Source organism: Drosophila erecta, unplaced genomic scaffold (assembly GCF_003286155.1).
Source record: "Drosophila erecta strain 14021-0224.00,06,07 unplaced genomic scaffold, DereRS2 tig00000021-arrow-pilon, whole genome shotgun sequence".
Lineage (NCBI taxonomy): Eukaryota > Metazoa > Arthropoda > Insecta > Diptera > Drosophilidae > Drosophila > Drosophila erecta.
In genome coordinates this window covers 23,491,849-23,514,295 of record NW_020825198.1, presented here as the reverse complement: position 1 = coordinate 23,514,295, position 22,447 = coordinate 23,491,849, and the positions used below count along the sequence as shown (strand labels likewise).

Here is a 22,447-nt window from a genome sequence, read left to right as displayed (position 1 = left end):
TCAATCTAGGCCAGCAGTTGTACTGCGTCTGGGTAAGCCGAACTATCCGAAATCCCGAGTTGTAATTGCCACTTCCCTACAGACCAAGTAGGCGAAAGCGGAAAAACATTATCACTCTACTAGACGACAAATCGAAACCTCACATTCCAAAATATAGCTGTAAAACTATTTAATACTCTAATCTTCTCAACCAAATCTATTGATCATTTTATATCTGGATGTTTTACAGAGCTTGCGTGAAGGCTACTATCTCCTCAACTCCTTGAGCTAATAGTTTCTTTGTCGAAAGAATTTAATGGTTCGGGTGTCGATTGTTTACACTTCGTCGAAGGTTTTTGCTTTTAAAATCCCCGCTTTCACCCTTCATTGACCAAGTTGGTATTTTTCGAGTGCGCAAAAAAGCTCCGGTGAAATACTACGTTTGTGTTTTCATTTGCTTTGCAACCAAGGCGATACATTTAAAATATGATACAGTTAAAAAGTTAAAAAAACACACACAACCAAACAACCAAAATAAAATCAATTGTTTGAAATCGCTATATATCGTCTTTTCATTGCGTAAAAATAGCTAATAAAAAAGCTTTTTAGCTCAACAATACATATAAAATAATATTTATAAATAAATGTTGAAATAAATGAACTTTCCTATAATTGATCTATTGCGATGAGATGCAGGACCATTGCCTTCGTGCTGGTGGGCTATCCATATGCGAGATCCCTTCCGCTGCGTTTCCTAGGAAGTGGTTAATCAGGTCAATGATCCATTGGCGGCTTTCCACCCGGATCGATGGTTTGCTACATTCAACCCAGGTCGATGATGAGGGCCAGCTTAAACATACTTAAAGATATGGAATGATGTCGCTACGTAGATCGCGTACACGCTTATAGTGTCAAATAGGGTTATATATTTATAAAAAAAATTAACGTTTAAAATAAAATGGTTCAATATACTTATTCCTAATGTTTTTCTTGGGTATTATTGTTTGCTAATAAATGTTTTTGATTTGGACTCTTAAGATAAGGTAAAGTAAAGTAAGGTAAGAAGGATTTTTTTGGGGAATTGCGAGTTCATGAAGCGTTTAACATACACAAATTTATATGTTCTCAAAGATGAAGGCCCTCCAGGTGCTTTGGTCACCAGGAGCAGCGACGAGGTGCAAAGCAAGGGGCAACCTTTTGCTTGAGCTCAACAGAGATGGTGACAAGAACGCTACGCTATTGAAAAACGATCTGGAAGTGGTGCTGGATCTGTGCGGGCGCTGTCAAAGGACTCGAGGATGCAATTCTGGTCGATCAGCGCAGGACTTCACTGGTGGACTTCACTAGACTTCGATCAAATTGATAAGTCGGCGGATCGAAGCCTTCGAGAACACACAGTCGGCAATAATAAATCTGCCGTAATGGAGGCGCAAGCGGACCTGACCAAGGGCAAGTTAAAATTGGGTTGGACATTCTGAAGATTCAAGAGCGGCTCGAAACCTAGGTGCTTTAAAATGGCTAGGCTAGGCCACAACGAGGTTTGATGCAGGAGACCGATGCGTCAAAAGTGCGGGCAAACCGGACACAACACATCGCGTTGCTCAAAAGAGGCCAAATGCTTCTTCTGCATCACCACCAAGAGGAACGACGATCATCAATCCTAGATGAGCTGGAAAGTGTCGCAAGGGGAGTGCGGAATAGGGTCATGTCTGGGGATTTTAACGCCTGGGTAAAAGAATGGGGCTCAATATGCACGATCGCACGATCCTATCAGTGCCTTCAGCTCAGTTGCAAGTGCACGAAGCTTCAGGAGCCACATCGCCAAGCAATTTCCTGGCAAGATGCAAGCCCAACGGTAAGGGCCTCGCCTTGAAGGCAAAATATGTAACAATGTAGGTAACAAGGAATATTGCTAAATTGTGTCATTTCACATTAGAAATGCTTTTGCCTCGGCGAAATGAAACGCCTCGCTAGGAGCTGTACTACAGCTAGGCGTACCGGACGCACTGGTAGACATAGTAAAGTCCTAAAACGTCTTTTGAGACTACCCGTTCGAGTTGAAGATAAGTTTTCTGCATATCCCTCCCTTGTAGTGTAGACATTTTGGCTGCTGCAAGGAGTACTCTTCGATTATTTCCGGGTTTCGAAGGACCGAATATAACGGGATTTTTCGTATGTTTCTTTTCGTTTGCGACTTTTTACTGCACCTCCACCAAATATATGGATAGAAAAAAGTCCCGTTTTGTCTGTTCATTAGGAAAGCAGTGTCTGATATTGTTCAACAAAAAATAAACAATTATCAATAATTTGTGAAAAGTACTGTATTCGTGCACACGTATGCTCTTGTATTGTAAATTTGACAAAATATGCCCTTCATTTTATTTTTTTTTTATCGACGCGATCACTTAACAGCCCCATCAGAACTTTTCACACATGAGAAAAACTACTCGATGGTATTGGACTTTGGAAAACTAAAGGCACCATCTGTTTTTTCTCAACAAAATAATGCATCTTCAAAATTAAAGTTCTTGAAAATATTTTTAAAAATAATATAACTTGTTAGAATTAATTCGTAGCCTTTTACGAAAGATGGCGCTAGCCAACTATTCATAGTCACACAGACAAAAATAAATACTCTCCTGGAAGCTACTGACATAGCGCATCTTCACCAGTATATGACATTGCCATATTAAACATGTCGAAGTTTGTGCCAGAAAAATAGTTTTTGCGGGGAGTGTTACTTCATTATTTTAACATGAAGAAAAGTGCCGCGGAAAGTTATCGTATTTTAGTGGAAGAATACCGGGAATATGATCTCGCTGAGCAAACATGCAGAAAGTGGTTTGCGCGGTTTAAAAGTGGAAATTTTGACTTGGAAGACAAGGAACGTCCTGGACAACCGAAAAAGTTCGAAGATGACGATTTGGTGGCGTTGCTTGATGAAGACCCGTGCCAAACACTTCTGGAGTTGTCCGCATCACTTGGAGCTTCGACGGTCGGAAAACGCCTCAAAGCCATAGGAATGGCATAAAAACAGGGAACGTGGGTTCCATATGAGTTGAAGCGAAGGGACATTCAACGGCGTTTAACCACCTGTGAGATTCTTCTTCAACAGCAGATAAGGAAACGCTGAAATGGGAAGTTCTGCTCCACCCGCCATATTCACCGGACATTGCTCCATCGGATTATCATTTGTTCCGATCCATGGCGCACGGCTTGTCAGAGCAGAACTTCGAAAACTACGACATGACCAAAATTTTCATTCATCGAATCGAAAGAAGAATTTTTTCGACGCGGTATTCGAACCTTACCAGAAAGATGGCAAAAAGTTGTAGATAACGATGGACAATACTTTGAATAATGCTACTGTAATGATACCCTCATAATAAATCACGAAACTTTGCAAAAAAAGGCTACGAATTAATTCCAACACCTTATAAGAAACAACTGTAGCGATTTCTCATTATGGTTCAATGAAACCATAAGGAATGTTTTGTGTAAATTTGATCTTTTAGACAAACAAATAAAAATCTTACTTTTTAAGCATTGCAGTGGACTGTGATAACTGATAAATAAAATAACTCATAAATAAAAAAATGAGTGATAATTCCTACATGTTAAAAAATATATAAATAATTTACGACTGCAAATATATATTATATGTATACATAGTAAAAATTTATTTCGGTCCGAAAATCGTCTTCAGGCTGTCTCGAATTTTTGTTTAAAGGCCACAGAGAGACAAAGGGAGAGAGAGCGCTATAGAGCTAGCAGCTCTCTTGTACGCATACAGCAATAGTCGACCACGGACCGCAGAGCGGGAAATGGTGGGACATGGCGGGACATGGAGGGCCATATCGGGATCTGGTCTGCGGACCAAGAATCCCGACTTCCAGATACGCGTTACTCTCCTAAGGCTGACGGCAGAGTGCGCTATAGGTATATAGCTTAAGGATAGCGAGAAGATGGCAGAGTGAGAGCTTTGCGAGAAAGGAGCTACATTGGTACATTCCATATTGACAACGAAACTCATAGCGACGATTCTTTCAACCATGTTAATTTAAGAACAGGCCAAATAATGAGAAACGCCTTTCGCGACTTTGTTTGCACACACAGAAACACCGAATAAAAATATGTAAATACAAATAGTTTGCAGTTATTTATAAATCGATACTTACTTTCTGTGTCTAATGTTTTCCCTTTCTGTCCAATTTAAAAAAATTTTTTTTTTTTTTTCGTCCAAGTTCTTGCTGGCGTAAAAAGACCACATTAATTAAATTTTCAAAGTTTACCTCCATTTCGTTCTGGTGTTTTCTCACAAATGACACCAAATGAAAAAATTAAAACGCGTGCTTTGAAAATAAGCGGTAACTAAAGCACAGAATACAACGAAACTATCAGACGCTCTGAGCGAGTTGCAGCGATAATGCAGGTTGCAAACTGTTCTCTCGCTTGAGCTCGCAACTCGTTTCGCTCTCACTCTGACATCTTTCGAGCGATAATGGGTTTGTGATATATGTATGTATATATTAGATATATTTTTCTTTTTTTAGCGAATTCCCAACAAATTTACTAATTTCAGTAAAAATATTTACGGTATTATAAATGATGTCTTTTATTTAAATATGCTCGCTAGATTAATATTTCTGATTTTCTTCACAATGTTTTTTGTAAGCTCCTGCAGGATATAAATTCATTAAAACCCGTACGTCATAAAAGTCAATGACCGACCATTCAAAAAGAAAGGTTTTTAAATTAACTTAGTTTGGCGGCCGATTGGTTGACGGCCACAACTATGGTGATAATAGTATAATACTATATAATATATACCTTGCAGAACCGAAACTGTCCACTGCTTTACACACTTCTTAATAATAAAATTACAATGTAAAGAATACAAAAATGTTATAAACATATAACGTGAATGTTATAAATGTGCAAATGTGGTTTAGTGGAATGCTCGAAAATGCGCTATTACAAAATTAAATTTAAGAAGTTTTATCATAACTTTTGTGTCTAAATAAGAGTAAAAGTCGAAAGTAAACGATTCCGTTCTGCAGTTGCCCATTAGATTTATAAAAACTAATACATTTTTCAATATTATTTTTTCTTATATTGTTATGAACATTTTTATTGTACCGTGTAATCAACAATATTCTAGAGACCTTTCCTATATTTTTCTCCTACAGTAAAATCTGTCATGCCCTTTCCTGCAGTTCCACAAGTGCCGACTCCTACTCTGCCGCTTACATTATCCGGAGACGCAAATATACTTCTTGCTTTCATTCCGTTTTTTTTTTGGTTTTTGCTGTTGAAATTAAGCCATTTGTTTTTGTCTGATTCACGTTCCTCTTCCAAGTCCTTGAAGCGCTGCTGCTTTTTTTGCTTACGTTTTTTTAAATATTCTTTTTGATTGGGCCTGTGACGTCTGCAAAAATTGTGTTAAAAGTTATGAGTTTGTATTTGGCGGTTCAAAATATTATACTTGTTTGACGGAAAAACTTCGTTGCGAGTAGTGCGTTCTCGCAACTCGTTGACGTGGGTGGTAGAACGATTTTGATAGGCATCAAATATTACATTAACTTCTCCTGTACTTGATATATCTTCAATAGTTGCATCGTAGTACTGACGATCTTCTTTCCATTTAGCTTGACACTTATCTCCTTTTTTCCAAATCTTAGCAGCTGAAACTAATTTTTCTGCTTCTAATAGAGCAGCTTCAATTTCGTCGAAATAGTTGGAGGAAGCTCTTTTAGTTGAGGATGGCTCCACATAGGAAGATTTATGCTGTTCTTCAAGTTGAGTTTGTATCAGATCGCGAGTAAGGGTAATAACTTCGCCAAGATCACTTCTGAGTTTTAATAGCTCTTCATTTTCTGGATCAGTTTGAAGAGCTGCCTCCACCTTAAATTTCAATAAAATGTAAATTTGTTTACTGCTTGTAAAAAAATTAAATAAATTACATTTTTAATTTTACAATGGTAGACAGCACCCTAATATTTAAATATTGAAATAAAGGTTTATATAAATGAACGTTTCATAATGAATTGTTGTTTAAAAAGCCACGCATTAGGAAGTTAATATTCTATGCAGAATCTGGATTATTTTGTAAAACGCTTTGTAGAAGCTTTTTTTGAGTGGTTTGTCTAATATCGCAAGTTTTATTAACAGCACTATTAACTTCCCAATGTACGAGTATAGGTATACATTAATAAAATGGCCAGACCATTACCATAAACGAGTCGAAACATGTAATTTTTATGTAAATTTTAAGTATAAGTATTTATCCAGGCTATGTTAAGCGGGGACAAATTCCGAAATACCTACACTTTTGACCTAAATAAGAAGATTATAGCAGACATCGTGCTAATTTATTCTGCAATATAAAGGGTTCTTTAGATTTAAAGACTATCTGGTGGTGAGTGTATGCAAAATACACACGAAAGCACAAGATCCAAATTTAGTTAATGATTTGCTAGTTTATAGACTCCTAGTACATTTATTAACATTAGATATGAACAAAAAAAAAGTGTACTGGGCCGCGAAAAACTGAAAAAACTAACATATTAATTATTTCGCGATTGAACCAAAACAGTTGAACGCTAAATATAACAGTAATATTTATTTTTGGACAATATTACACATTAAGTTATGGTTATGCTCACAAAATGAGTGTGTAAGTATAAATCACGAGTAACAAAAACCAATCAAATATCAGATTTGGTTAAAATAAAATGGAAACGTTTAATGACCAAAGACAACAAAGCCATGACAACCACAGCAAATTTGTTTTGCTTCGTGTATATATGCATGTACATACATATAGCAATCGCCTTCGTACATTTTCCTAGTGCGCTTCGTCGACTATCGACCACCATCATTTTAACTGGACTAAACAAAATATCTTTCTTTTCAAGGATATAAACGAAACATGTACAAACTTTAGCACTAGCACACCAAAATAAATATATTTTAGACTAATTTCCAAAAGAAAAAAGAAGTATAAATAACTATATTTATACACACTTGTTGCAATTGTAGTTTGTAGTTTTGCAAATCGTCCGCCATTTAAGTACTGTCAGTTTCCACTATTTACATTTGGTGCATTTAGGAAATAATAATTTTATTTTTAATAAGCTAAGGAAGCGGTGCAACGTCTATGAACTACTTACTTGATTTGGAATGCTTAACAGAATTCGATTACATAATTTAAAAAAAATTATATGAATTTCTCACAGAGAAGCATCAAGTCCATAATATTCTACTGACCAAAATAAGACCCGGTTTGAATGCGATTGAAGTATGCGTTAAATATTTTTTGAATATTTTTAATGAGTTGATAGACAAAATAAAATATACTATATAAGGGCATTGACGAACGGTAAGTGATAAATGGTGCCGTGTGAGACGAGAAAATTCACATATGTCAGAAATCTCAGCTGTTCCACAGGTAAGTGCTCTGTGGGATTATGCCATTGCGCTTAGCAATGCTAATTTTTCCATTTCAAAGAAAATTAAGCGAATTTATAATGTTATATATACTCGCAATATTGAGATTTAAAATTGTTTTTAAGTTTTTACTCTCTAAACAATGGGAAATTACATCGAGAAGACTGTCAGGGAATGCTTCCAGAAGCCTTTTGGGGGATATAGCGAGTATAGAGTGATTGATCAATATGAAGAGAGACTAAAAATTGTGTGTAAATACTTCTGACAACAGACAAGCATCAGTTCAATGCTTCTATTTTTAGCCCATGAACAGTTATTTTTTCCACTTCTTCTTTCGTTTGCTTCTGTATAGATGTAGAAGCACGACAAATACCGTTAAGTTCGTTTCTGAGTACAAAAGCAGCAGCAATAAGCGATCAAAGTTGACAATTGAAAAAAAAGCACGTTGTGTAAATACTTTTGACCACATCTATATATTTAATTTCATGTTTTATTTAACTACAATAGGTCTGTATAAATTTCCGTATATTTCCCCTATAACTGCTATATTTGATTATTTTAATCCTAGTTAAGAAAACACAAACACCTGCAAGATATAGATAAAATAACTGCTTTCCTTTCCTTATGGCAGTGCCGCTAACACAGGGCGAAGTTTTTCCCGTGCCACACTGCTCGTAACATGTAATTATTGATAGCTATCAACGACTCACAACTCTACAAACCTACGATCTCTATTAATCAAACGAACAAAAAAGGTAAATAGAAGCATTACTTTTATAAAACCGTCGAAAACATAGATGTTGTGACCATGCGCACCCATCCGACCTAGGATGCCCGGAGTATTTTACGGGCATGAACACGTCAGGATCGCTCCAAGCGACTAGGATGGCTTTCCCCTACAGTGAGCACTCACTCAAACATCCTGGAAAATACTCTCGCATTGATAAACTTGAACATGAATTTTGTGTTAATTTGTATTTTTGTTGTTAATTTTGTGTCGAATTTGTATTAATTCTAACATTAATTTACATTTTTCTCAATCACTTCATCAGACTCACCCTTGATCGTCGGCTGCTTCTGAGAAAGATCAAATCGGCAAGTCTTGGAAGCCTTCGAAAGCTACAAAACACCGCGGAAACTTGCCCCGCAATTGACGGTTCTTACAAGGACTGCACTACAACGGACGTATTTACATACGTGTAGGTTAACCTAACCCTGAGAAGCTCCAAGAGATAAGACGGGAGGTGCGAACCAAACGTGAGTATGTGTTGTGTTTTCCTGTCAGATTCTACTAAACTCCCGCGGCCCAAGTTGAATGGCACGACGACGAAAATTCAGACTCCCGATTGACTCCGATTGATTAACAATAATCGAGGTAAGTTAACAAAGTAAGCCTAATTGACTTATAAATTTCAGCGCCAGGACTAGCGGTAGCCGTTGACGGATGTCGATTGGGGCGGTCGACGCTTTACGGAATAGCCAAGAATTATACTGGAGTCAAGGGAGGTTGCCCTGGAAGACTCCAAATTCCTGCGCTCAGCTAATAGTGTGCTTGGAACAGACCCACCGGCGGTATCGGGATCGACTCTGGGTCCAGCGATGCCCGTGGGAAATGCTGTATTAGCAACTGCCGGCCAGCCCGAGTTAAAAGCTGAGTGGCACAATGGATGTTGCGAAACGCGCTCAGTGACAACAACAGCCCAACGCTGCTAGCGAAGCTTGTGTACGTGGGGTGGCGTGATTGCTTCCAGCGCTGACGCTGCACCTTGCAGCGACGATCGGTCGTCTCCCAGCGTGGTAAGGCGGGAGCGAGTCGTTAACTTATACATATGTTGCCGACTTCCAATGCAAATTTTTCAGGGCTCCTTTATATTGGCACCCCGGTTATTCTCGGGACAAATGCAGAACAAAAATTTTCTTTAATAACTCACTGTTTTTTTATTTCCCACACAGATATAAATTTAAGTTGCCCTTGATAGCTCATCGGAATGGTTACGATTGGCCTATGATTTGCGTTTTATCATGCTCCCCCTTTATTCTACCGACTTTGGCCATTGGTATTGCTATGGCCATTCCAGGCCATTTATTAGTAGTACCTATGCGAACCGGGATTAATTCAAACGGCCAGATCGCCCAACAGGATTCTAAAAAGGCGGGCGTCACCAATGCCATCGCTCTATCGTTTTGCCTATCGATAAGGCCCTATTATCATGGACTCCAACTGCAACAAATTTACCTATTCTTAAGAAAATTTTTGTAGTTAGGAAGATGGCATTCTAATCGAAATACCAATGTCTCCAATCGTTTATTACCCGCCAATAGATTTGCGAGTGTAAGGTATACATCTGTTTTATACACCATTATCGCAAAAGATTTTGTAATAACTCCGATCAGATCCCATTCCGTTGACCTAAAGCTATACAAGTTTTTTTATGCAGAGCGATTCGACTAGCCAAAGAAAATGTCCAGTTTAATTATCTAACCCATAGTCTTTTGTTGAACTTATAGAAGTCTACTGCGTATAATGATGCTGTCACAGTTGTGAGAGCTAGTAAGTTAACAAGCAATCAAGTTCATATTCCCTTAGCAACTAAGTAGCTTCGCATAAACAATGCTGACGCGCCATAATTGAGAACGTTCGGCATGGAAAGCCGACACTTCCCATTTGGAGTGTTGCGCTGCGCCGCAAGTAATGCTGAGTCGGCTTGTCGCTCATTTCTTGATAACACGATGCATTGTCGCGTAGGGTAAGCTAAGGAATGAAAATTGTCTGTACTTCAGTTCTTGAAAAGCTTCTTAATAAATCACAGCTCAACTCCGTCACATAGCCGTAAATAGCTTTGTTCTTAATTACAAACACATAGGTACGCCACAAGGCTAGCAATATAACCAAGGCGTACCTCTGCAGAAGACGGAAGACCTCTGGACCACCAAATAGGAGATCTTTTTAACTAGTATATAGTAATAATAACTGTAAGAGGTTTTGTAAACATGAAACGCTGTCTAAATTAAAGAGGAAAACGCGAGTTAAGAAACACAGGCTAAAATAAGTTCAACAGAATGTAAGAAATGTAGGAAATGAAACAATAAAGTGACAAATTATTATTCAAAAGAATAAATAAGGGAACGAGTTCTGATTTCTGGACGACCCGTTAATTATATGTAACAGAATTACTAACCACCGACCTATGGAAGCGCTTGTACCAGTGGATTTTACAAGGTGAGCCAGAAATAACCAATTTACTTGAGTGCATGCCTAAACGTATGATTGAGATTTACATACATGCACATTTATTTAATTGAGTTTGAATTAACTCCGTAAACCATAAAGAAAGAAAATATACAAAAATAAAATGTTATATATAAGTACATATGTGGGAATGGTCTGGCAACTCAGAATTACTGGCTATGCCAGCTAATCTAACGACAATGAGGAGAAACTAACGACGTAGCAAGCCTTCAAAAGACGAGAGAGAACGATTTCGAAGGGAAAACGAAAGAGACGTCCGGAAAGGAAGTTTTTCATGACGAAGAATTAGAAAAAGTGCCGACAAACGACATCGTGGGATTGTGTGAACTTACTGAGTACCACACATTTGCAATGAAGCTAAAAAAAATCCCACCTTTGAATTACAAAAACAATTATAAAAATCTACTATAGTGCAAACATCCCATTTTCGAGATGCGCGTCTTAGTGTAAGCAAGTTATATAATGCTATCGATAAGCGATAAAATGAAGTAGATTTTAAGAGAAAGAAGATATGGGCACTTTTTTGAAGAAGGACGATCGGTCACTTGCATTTTGGCGGAAAAACAATCGAGACGCAAATAAAACAACGGAATGAAAAATAATCATTAAAAATAAAAGCGATTATACATTTAAACATTAAAATAAAAACCTGGATGTGGGGTTCGCTCAAAGCGATATTTCGGCTTAAGAAGGAAATACTCAGTCATTCTAAATCTGACCGTGGAGGAGCTTACAAAATGGCTTTCCGAGAAGCGAGTGCCATTGTCCGGCGGGGAGACCATTCACCAGATGCGGGGAGTGGTAAAAGCTTTGGTGATAGACTAAGATTTGCCATAAAAGAAGGCAAAGAGCCGATTGATGCGGATGGTGTGGTGGAAAGCGTGGCAGAGAGCGTCGTGGGAAGAGAGCGTGAGCAAGAGGAGCAGGTGCCAGACGATATGGCCGAAATTACGAAGCAGATTATGCTGTATAAAGCACGAAAGGATCTCGGAGTTCAAAGTGAAGGTTGTCGCTTTGGAAGGCAATTCGCCCATAGTTGAGATCAGAGACCTTGAGACTAATTTACAGAAATTTTCTGGAGACGACATCATGTCTGTGCACGCATGGACTCCTGACTTCGAGCTGGCTGCAGTCATACACAAACTAGACAGCTCTCAACGTTGGATACGGAATATCGAATGCTGGACGGATCTCATGCTCACACATTATGCTCGAAAAACCAGCTATTTGGAAGGAGTTAAGCCAGAGTCTGCGAAAAACTTTTGGATTCCAAATGACAAATCACCAGGTGGCAAAGTAGTTGCTGAGTCGTTCTATTCCTGTGAATGCGTCATTTTGCCGAGCAAGGGTCCTTTGAGGCCGTGGACATCGTAAAATACACAAGACCATACCGGATGCGCAGCTCCATTAAATTATTGTACTTCCCTCGAAGAGCTGCGTGAGAAGATGATGAGATACCAGATGTTACAGGTGGAGAACCAGCGGAAGACACCAATTGCACCAGTGCGTCAGGTGACTAAAGTGAAACACGGAAGGAGCGTGTTTCCATTGCTTCGAGATTGGCCACCAATATCGGCAGTGTCCAAAACGTTTGCGAACGGCTGCCCTCAGCCATGGTGAAGGGCAAGACGAGAAGGAGGACGACGACAATTCAGTTGGTGGAAGTTCGTATATTCAATTAGTAAGCATACGATTACTTAGTAAAGATTAGTGTTCATATTTTAACGCAAATGCAACCTCGGCGAAGCCTCAGATCTTTCAGGAATGGATGCAATAGTTCGAAAATTGTATCAAATGAAGATGCCATCGTTCAGGTAGGCAGTGAGTTTGGTTGTGTCTCATTGAGAGAATGCGGTAAAATAATACAAAGTCAATATATTGATAAGTTTTTCAAAAGTAATAGTGAACCCAAGTGTAAAATGTGCATTGGTCTTACGGATTCTACACTATTTGATTGTGCCCCTAGAAGGTTGTCATATTGTGAAAGAGATATAGTTTCCGAAACCGTTAATGATCTCTTAGCCAATAGATTAATCTGACCTAGTAATTCGCCGTATGCCTTAGCCATGGTTTTAGGTAAGAATAAGTATGGAAACGTAAGCATGGGTGTTGATTTCCGTGGATTGAATAAAAAGACCGCTAGAGATAATTTTCCGCTACCCTTAGATTGCTTAGAATACTTTGAGGGTAAATCCGTGTTTTCAGTTATAGACCTTAAAAGTGGCACCACATAGATGTTGAATCAGAATCCGTGAAATATATCGCCTTCGTAACTCCGGATGGGCAGTTCGAGTACTTGGAGATGCCTTTTGGGCTTAAGAATGGTCCCTTGAATTAGAAAGTTTTAATTATGCTATAGCCCATAGGACAGGGTCAAACGTGGCCCATGCAGATGCGCTTAGGAGGCAAACAGAGTTGTTAAAATAAGGAGGCAGTGGAGGGAATTTCTGATTCGTGTCCGATTTCGTTAAGATCGGTTGTACCTTCTGAACCTAGTGATTGTGGTCCTGTTCAATCTGAAGTTTCTGTTGGACCTTGTGGCCTTACTGCACTTTGTATAACTACTGAATCTTGTGAACTTAGTGAAAATTGCAGGCAGTGTAGACTTTCTAAACCCCGTGTAGTCCTAAGAAACGTGTTAAGTCCGTTAGGTTTGCCCGGAGGTTGAGGATATTGTTAGAATTGTAGGTGCGTCCCCTTATGATATTGATTTACTGTTGCAGACCGAACGGGTAAGGGATCCCAAAATTCGTTGAGTGCGAGAGGAGTTAGAGATAGGGGAAGTTGAAAATTTTGTGTTAGATGGAATATCGAAAAATAATAGGAATAGGAAGAAGTAGAAGTAGAAAGGAGTATAGTATATTGTTCTAGCCACGTCAGGGAAGTTTTATTTCCAGGGTGCCCGTTTTTTCCTATTTTTGATCTTAGTTTCGATCTCTTTCACCACCATACCATCCGGGCCAAAATCACCAGAACATATGGTCCCGATGGGACCGATATCTTAAATGATAAGATGTCCCTAGCGTAAGGAAAAGTTACAATTTTCCACTTTTATGTTTTCGGCTTTTGTTTTGTATTGTATATAAGACAATATATCAGATGATGTTTAATCAGGAAAAATCGGAGAAACGAAAACTTGTTTCTTTATTGGAACCACCGTGAGTAGTTTTGACACTGAAGATTCTGTTTCTGAAGGGTTAACTTGCGCCCGTAGTCCGGACTCAATATTCATTTGTGGTGGTAAACTTATCGGGACAGGTGGAATCACTGACAAATCGGAATCTCTAGCAGCACCAAATTGGACTCCCTTCACAACGGATTGCTCCGAATCTTTTTTAGCCGCCGATCTTAGGAACAGTTGAGGATGTGCTACGATCGACGACCGATCAGCTGTGGAGTCCTGTTAATCACTTGCCGAAGGCTGCGGGGCATTCCCCTTAGGTAGCCTACCACCAGCGTCTTTCTTGCGCTTTCTCGATTCCTCTAGTAACTTAAGGCTATAAAACTGCGAATTTAGCGCGAAAAGGAGATCATCAGCTCGACGAAAACTATCTCTAGCCGCGCCAAAACTGATGATCAGTCCATCTTTAGTTTGGCGCATAAACGATTTCATCTCAGCATCACAAAGGTATTTTAGATTTGTGCCCTTAGCTAGGTCATCACTTGTTCGGCCGCTAAAACCCGCGCTTTTACTGTGCACCATTTTATCATGACAGCCAACAAGTCATTTTTGGTTGCTCAGGCTTTATTATCTGTTGGCATTTGTTTTGGAAACGGACAACATTAGTTTCCATGTTTTTTTGACTCAGACCACTTTAGAAAAAAAGACAGAGAATCCAAACTTGCAAGCGATCTGTTTAATGTACCGCAAGAGCGCAGGTAAAACGCTTTGTATTTTGTGGGGTAAAGTGACAGAGCGGGTGCGTACAGTTTATGTGCATACAAATTCAACACCGAACACCACTAGGGATAAGGCACAGAAGAGTAAGCAAATACAAAGATAAATTACAAGAATTATTAAAGAATGTATTAAAATCACTGCTGGTTTTGGCAAAATCAAAAATAAATTCCGAGCGCAGAAAAAAACACCAACGTTCGCTTTGAATTCAATAGACGAGTTTTTGTTTAGTGTTAAGCGAACGATATTTACAATACGGTAACTGTCTCGGCAGTTCTTAATGCAAAATAAGAACAAGCTAAATATGTTTATTTAAATAACAAATATAATTTTAAAATTATATTATTTGATGGGTTTATATGTAGTTCATTACACCCAGAGTCAGTTAATAACCTATTATCAAAATTATGCTTATGATCTAAAAAACCATAAAGATCTACGGTGCTTATCGATTAGTTTACGCTTTCTATCATTTCATGATTTGTGTCTTGGGATATTTGTGCTATACATTTTTTGAAGATGTCACTATATATACCGGGTAGATTGGAAGACATTATTGGCTGAGTCTTACGCCGAGACTGAGAACCATTCAAATCTCGCCGTAACCTGGGTCGAATTGGAAGAATTTTGCCGACATCGTCATCACCGTTATTGGGTCCAACGTAATCGAAAGTCAGACCAGACTATTAATATTGACATAATGATAGCTAAATCCAAGAGATAATGTCGAGTTTCCCTAGTCGAGTTTCACGACTATCAGTGTTCAGTGTTACTCAGTGGAAGTGCTAGCTACTAGTGGAAGTGCTAACGAAAAATTTAAAATTTTCTGGAGTATCCGTAGAAAACGGGGAAAAAATAATAAAATTAAAAATAACTTAAAATTTTTCAAAAGTGTGGGCGTTAAAGTTTTGGGCGTTAGTGGGCGTGGCAAAAAGTTTTTTTTTGCAAATCTATAGAAATTTACAAAATATATAAAAAAGTGAAAAAATATCGCAACATTTTTCAATAGTGTGGGCGTAACAGTTTTGGGCGTTTTGTGGGCGTGGCAAAAAGTATTTTGGTAAATCTATAGAAATTTACCAGATATAAAAACTTTTTTTTGCAAATCTATAGAAATTTACAAGATATATAAAAATATCAACATGTTTCAAAATTGTGAGCATGACAGTTTTTTACGGTTTGTGGGCGTTAGAGTGGGGGTGGTAATATTTGGAAACAGACTTGCGCCTATATCTCTGGCTGCATGTCGAATCTCAACTTTCTAGCTTTTTTAGTTCTTGAGATCGCAGGCAGACAGAGTAACGGGTATAAAAACATATCCCAAAACCTCATATAGCGCACCCCGGGTATCAGCGTCGGCAGACGAGTATCTATTAATTGAATCAAATCTTTTTAGAAGTTAACTTTCTTCAGTCGGTAGACTTTGTCATTGGGTTATGAAAAGACTTGTGTTGCTTTCGAACGAGCTGCATTAGGTTTTTCGCTTATTTTTTTTTTGTTGGCTTAAAAAATTAGTTAAATTAATTACGGGAAACATCTGTCAAACGAAACACATTTCACATTGTACTGAGAATTCTTCTCAAGACATTTTTAAGGTAGACACCATTAAGTATAAAGCAATAAAGCCAGCTCCTTAACTACCTGTACGGTCGATGCATCATACATATATCTATAGATTATCAAGAATAATTTCCGGTTATGCCATTACTAAGCCATTAACTTACACCAGTATTCCGAAATTTCCGCCAACATTAAAGTAAGTAAGGGGTGCTCAGCCGTATTGAAGAGCTTCAGAAGATGACATGGAGACAGAACCGTTTTTGTATGCTGCCTACTACCGGAGAAGCAGATAAATATGAAGTAGACAAGTTGTCTAAGAATAATAATTTATTGGAATTATTGGCAGAAAGTTTTTATAATTTATTCATATATCAAAAATGTTAAACTTTAGTCTAGATAATTTTATGAACAGGTTTTTATTTTAAAATTTAAAGATAAAACAGTTTTTCCAAAAGTGCTCCAGCCACATCTCGTTGAATACTTTGTCCAATCAAATAAGCCAATTTATGAGCGTACTGAAAAATATTTAAAATTATATTAATGAGCCGTAGTAAATGCTGAAAAATAAACATCGTTGAATTTTGTTTATAATATGTTGTCAAATATCTCCCTTCCGATTTTTTGGCTCTTTATTCAATGCTTTATAAAAAGTGTTACAGTGATCGGATTTAGTTCAAATATGCGCCGTTTTGTTCGATAATCTGTTTCCATCTAGACTGCAACTTCATAATACCTCCCTCGTAGAAGCCCCCCTCCTTATTTGCGAAGAACTCGGACAGCCACTTTTCACAAGCTTCTTTTGAGTTCAACTTTACACCACCAAGGGCATTCGCCATGGACAGGAACAGGTGGTAATCACTTGGCGCTATGTCCGGGCTATATGGTGGATGCGATAAAACCTCCCATCCGAGCTCCCGTAGCTTCTGACGAGTCACCAACGAAGTGTGTGGTCTGGCGTTGCCCTGGTGGAACACTACACCCTTCCTGTTGGCCAATTCTGGACGCTTCTGGTCGATCGCCTGCTTCAAGCGGTCCAGTTGTTCGCAGTAGATGGTAGAATTAAGCGTCTGGCCATATGGGAGCAGCTCGACCAGAAGCGTCCAGAATTGGCCAACAGGAAGGGTGTAGTGTTCCACCAGGACAACGCCAGACCACACACTTCGTTGATGACTCGTCAGAAGCTACGGGAGCTCGGATGGGAGGTTTTATCGCATCCACCATATAGCCCGGACATAGCGCCAAGTGATTACCACCTGTTCCTGTCCATGGCGAATGCCCTTGGTGGTGTAAAGTTGAACTCAAAAGAAGCTTGTGAAAAGTGGCTGTCCGAGTTCTTCGCAAATAAGGAGGGGGGCTTCTACGAGGGAGATATTATGAAGTTGCCGTCTAGATGGAAACAGATTATCGAACAAAACGGCGCATATCTGAACTAAATCCGATCACTGTAACACTTTTTATAAAGCATTGAATAATGAGCAAAACAGCGGAAGGGAGATATTTGACAACCTATTATATATTGTTTGATGCACAACGATTTTTTTGTGCTGTCTTGGGGGTGTATTGGGGCGTTGTTAGTTTCAATGAGACTTCCGCGAGAGTGTGTAAGAGTTTGTTTGTGAATTTGTTAACGGCTAGATTTAATATTAACATAGCAGAGATTTTATGAGCATGAATAACAGAGTAGGAATTTCATAATGGGTAGCAATTGAAAAGTAACATTTCATATAATAAAGACGATAAGATCATGTTTGAACGAACATCCCGCCCTCTTGAAATTATCCGCTTTCAACATGAAATAGGCAGCACGTCCAGCTTGTGGACAGGTCGACAAAATGGTCCCTTGCTGGTTCAAAATTTGGGCCACTCGAATGAATCCATCTTTGCCAGGTACGACGCCTGCGATGCCTCCGATTTTCCACTGTAGGGGCGGAAGATAATCGACATGATTAAGGACGCATTGCGCCCACCCAAATGTTCGATGATGGTGTCGTCCATTTGGTTCCTCCTCGAAACTCGTTGGTGTATTCGGATGACCAACTTCGCCAAAACTGTTGCTTAGCAGCAGTCACTGCGTTGAACCGATCCAGATTTGTAAGTATTGACGTAGGGATGGTTCGTTCTGGAAGAGCACAAATATATTTTCTTACCAGGAAATGGCCTGGGGTAAGTGCTCCGAGATCGCTGGGATCTGGAGACTGCGGAGACAAAGGACGCGAATTAAGAATGGCTTCTACTTCCGTTGTGACAGTGCAGAGTTCTTCATACGTAAATCTAGAAGTCGTCAGTGTTCTGTAGAGTAGGCCCTTTGCGCTATTCACGGCCTTTTCCGAGAGCCCTTCAAAGTGTGGACCTCTAGGAGGAATAAAACGAAACCTTGCAAAGTCTGTGGCGAAAATAGTCGATATCGTTTCCTCTGCGGTAATGATCCCATTAATTGTTTCTCCAATTTGGACTTGTAGTGAACGCAAGATATGCAGGAGCGTACGATTCTACGAGCTAAATCTCTGGCATTGATGATCCAGTATTCCAGGCGGATCGGGGTAACTGCATGACAAATTCGCAGATGTAAATGACGAACGTAAATCCAGGCAAAATGTGATTTGCTGGGCAGCAATATCGGATGATTTTCGGATTCCGGAATGTCAGTTTTGTATAGTCGTCCCGGGTCGGAACCCGGATGAGTAAATATCCGGACGACCTGTCAAGAAAAGGATTTAAGAACTTCAAGCTACTTGTTAGTGGCTTGGATTGCTGGAGTAAACGAAAATCTTCCGGCCAAATCCCATTTTGGTTGGGTTTTGCGAATGCGATTCGAAGTGACTACGATGGCTTATTCTACGTCGTTGGTAGAATAAGCGAGAATTATAGCGATTAGAAACGGCAACTGCGGCAACAACAACTTATAGCGCCGTACAGTTATTCTAACGAAAGCGTCGAAGCACATCACGGCAAATTTTAGTATTGATATTAATTATTGTTAATAAATTATTTATACACAGCCCCATGTTGGGCGCCAAAATGTTTGATGCACAAAGATTTTTTTGTGCTGCATGAGATATCAGTCGTGGGAGTGTATAATCCTTTATTAACGCGTTGTTAGTTTCAATAAGATTTCCGCGTGATGTATGGTGTGTGTAAGAGTTTGTAAACGACTTTATTAACATAGGAGAGCATACATGAGCATGATATCAGAGTTAACAGAGTAGGAATTTCATAAATGAAGGAATGGTAGGAATTTCAAAGATTATTTTAGGTTTGACCGAACATATATATAAATTATTTTATATAAACTGAAATTCGAAAAAGCATAAAATGCTAAAGAATTCGAATAAAGCATGTAGATTAAAAGCGTAACCTTAATTTTTCCTTTATAAAAACCGTTTCTCTTCATAATAAATTTATGTGATTTGAAGGCAGTCCGATTCACACCTAGAGCAATGTCGCAGTCCGTCCGATTCTTCAGTATGGATATCCTGTTTGGAGTCTACAATATGGGGTTTGCTTGGATCGGTACAATTGGGATAAATTTTTGTATAACAAAATTGTGTAACAAGTAGTTTTAGATCAGTTGCGAGTACTTTGCGAATGGACCAATTATCGTTAGTAAACTATTGCGATTGGATTTCGTCTCTCGTGTATGTGTTTGTTGGAGATAGAGGGACTTTTACATCGCAGCGAGTCGCAGGTGTCTTCTCATTGCGCCACCGCCACTTCCCCACTGTGCTTTGATTCAGAAGCTGTCTCATAGAAAAGCTCTCTTTCATTCCTTATGATCTTCCTTTATATACATAATCGACAGAAACTTACAATTAACAATTAAATCTAGTAACTCAAAAAAAATTCTCCGACACGGCCTTCTTGACTATAACAAGATCTCGTGTTACTTACTTTATTACCCTTCATTGTACATTTGTTTTTTTAAACACATAATTTGCTTATACTATTTCCGTTTATTTTTCCATAACCAATTTACTTATACTTCTTGTGTATTTAAATGGTAGTTTGTGCGGGATAATCCTTCACAATCTTTTCTAGAGTACACGCTTTCTTCCGCACAAACCCAATAATTTGGATAACGATAACCATAGATTTCATCAGATATTAGCTTAGTAGTATACCATTCAACATAACATTTAGAGTCACAGCTCTTTTCTACTACAATCGTCTGGCTACCAAATCAGTCATCAAATGTCAATTTAGATGATACATACAATTTTGAGTAAAATGCTTCTGCATAAACTCGAAAGTATCGAATTTTTTATCCAAATTTTTATGAATTTAAATATAATGAATTTAACATCTAAGAATTCTAGCAATTTAATAATAACAAATTGTATAAGCTTATTATCTAGTTTCGTTTCTCGCTTTTTATTAGCACATGATCGCCAACCATATGTTTCACAACATCGGCATGCTTTTTATTAACTCTTGACCTGACATACATTGCATTCCTATCAATATTTTCTGTAGCCTTTTCTCTAGTTCTTTTTAGATCTACTATTATTTCTTTATTGATAGCCAACATTTCAATAGACTTTGCTTCTTTCCCTATTAACAATTTTAAGGAACATAGTGAGTAACCCGATCAACGGTGCGGTTTATGGCTAACTGGATTTTCGCTCAATGACTCCTGCCACGAACGTTCGATGGACTCTACCGCTGTTGACATGCCCTTTAGAGCACTCATCACACGCCCTACCTTGGCTAGCGAAGGGATAACTACTACGTTTTATTAACATTTGATTAATTTTACCCCTTACTATCTGCCCTTTTATTTTCGATCCGGCGCCTTTGAACGGTCTTATTTTTGTCTGGCAATACGTCTTACTAGGAATACCAACAGCAAAGAAAATTGACAATTTGGTTAATATATCATATAGTTTTGATTTGTCACATCCAATTGAGTCAGTTTTACTTAAAATGTTATTATCAATTACCGATAATACGGTTTGAGTTCTATAAATATCGAACCTGTTACTTTCAAACATTACTCCAAGTTGAAAAGCTACAAGATTATGGCATCTTCTGCCGATTAGTTTGCTGATTATTTTTTTTTTTTTAACCGGAAACCGCACACATTTCCAATCTCTTATCGATGCTTCTATTCGCTGTTACTGGTCCCTTCGTACACACTAACGTTGCCGCATTTGAAACATATCTGCCTCTGCTATGGTCTTGTCTTTTGCCTGTTTCCGAGGTTTTCGCAACTTAGGCATCTAATCGGTGTTTGCCTCTATTTTTTAATTCTTCTTTTCGGGGCCTTGTTAAATTCCGCATTTCTAATGAAAGTGTTAGCTTTGAACTGTTGTTGAAGCTACACTCGCATCTTTATGTTTGTTGTAAATACTAAACTGAAGTTCAGAAGCAATCTCTTCATATGTCATCGTCATCCACTTGGTCAATAAAGATGTAACCAAACGACTGGAATACACCGAAAGGCATTCATGGCGATTTGGACGTCCCTTTAGCATGTTTAGCGACACTGCAGCCGTTATCTCGTTGCCTTCATAGCGCTCCATGAATAATTCCTTACACAGCACCGAGCTTATTCCAGGAAAACAAATTTGCGAAAGCCACTGTGATGCACTACGATGTAAATTTCATTTTACGTTTCGATGAGCGTGCGCCAGCTTTTCCAGAATTGTATTGCTGGGGGGTGATTCTTCTTCTGATGTTGAAGGTAGAGGTAGAGAGTTGTCTTTCACAGCGCAGCGACAATGGTGTTAGTTTATCTTTTCTCTTCGGAGGGCAAATTGCCTTCTTTTACGTCGACTTATTTATCCTGGAAAACAACTTGGACCGAGGTAGAGGCATCCGATGTTTCGGCATCAGGTTGTTAGCGTAAGCTCGTCGTATTCGGGTCTTGTGATCTCTCACCTCTCCAACATACTCCAACGAGAATAAATATTATAAGGGCCTGTAAAATAATTGAATTGGTACAGTTCGTCATTCATCAGTCTTCTTCGGGCAATCTAGGGCAGGTCTCCTCCCGAGAAAGACTCCGCCCTAGAAGGTCTCCTCCCGAAAAAGGCTCCTAACGAGAATGTCTTCACTTTTCGTGGGCTGAGGCCATTTATACAGGGCTAGAGTTTTCTCTAGTCATCGGTTCTATGGGCCAAGTGTCAAACTAAATTTTCTTTGTTGCATTCAGTCTGACTCAACGAAGTAGTTGTACCCCTCCATCAGATTCTATCTGTTTTATGTTCGAGTCTTCAAAATCGTATGATCTTAACGTAAGATGCGTAACGTCATACTATTTTGCACTATTTTTGCACACGATTTTTTCGTGCTGGCTCTAGAGCTGGCTCCAG

The 22,447-nt window shown here is 38.8% G+C and overlaps 2 protein-coding genes across 3 annotated transcripts in view; both read right to left on the bottom strand.

Annotated features, from left to right (window-relative positions):
* Positions 1-5,077: 5,077 nt before the first annotated feature.
* Positions 5,078-7,184, bottom strand: LOC26526215 (survival of motor neuron-related-splicing factor 30). 2 transcript variants are annotated; one of them, XM_015158756.2, is made up of 4 exons: positions 7,152-7,184; positions 7,006-7,067; positions 5,465-5,883; positions 5,078-5,407 (listed from the first exon to the last, which is right to left on the bottom strand). In XM_015158756.2, the coding sequence occupies exons 2-4, from the start codon at positions 7,045-7,047 to the stop codon at positions 5,137-5,139; spliced, it is 732 nt and encodes a 243-aa protein (XP_015014242.1). In that variant the 5' UTR covers positions 7,048-7,067; positions 7,152-7,184; the 3' UTR covers positions 5,078-5,136. The 2 variants fall into 2 exon arrangements, with proteins under 2 accessions (XP_015014242.1, XP_026832206.1); XM_026976405.1 differs by lacking the exons at positions 7,006-7,067; positions 7,152-7,184 and adding an exon at positions 6,732-6,764.
* A 9,331-nt stretch (positions 7,185-16,515) lies between these two features.
* The window catches only part of LOC26526860 (protein argonaute-3), a 75,167-nt gene continuing 69,235 nt past the window's right edge, over positions 16,516-22,447 (bottom strand). Inside the window, exon 6 of the mRNA XM_026976404.1 lies at positions 16,516-16,651. Coding sequence (XP_026832205.1) covers positions 16,565-16,651 — 87 coding nt within the window. The 3' untranslated portion in view covers positions 16,516-16,564. The remainder of the gene's footprint in view (positions 16,652-22,447) is intronic.

Bases quoted from the DNA above. Each gene is read 5' to 3' on its own strand.
- LOC26526215 (XM_015158756.2), bottom strand. From the start codon at position 7,047: ATGGCGGACGATTTGCAAAACTACAAACTACAATTGCAACAA. The intron at 5,884-7,005 runs GTGTGTATAAAT...TTGAAATTTAAG, and splicing joins ACAAACTACAATTGCAACAA to GTGGAGGCAGCTCTTCAAAC. The intron at 5,408-5,464 runs GTATAATATTTT...CAATTTTTGCAG, and splicing joins GAAGTTTTTCCGTCAAACAA to ACGTCACAGGCCCAATCAAA.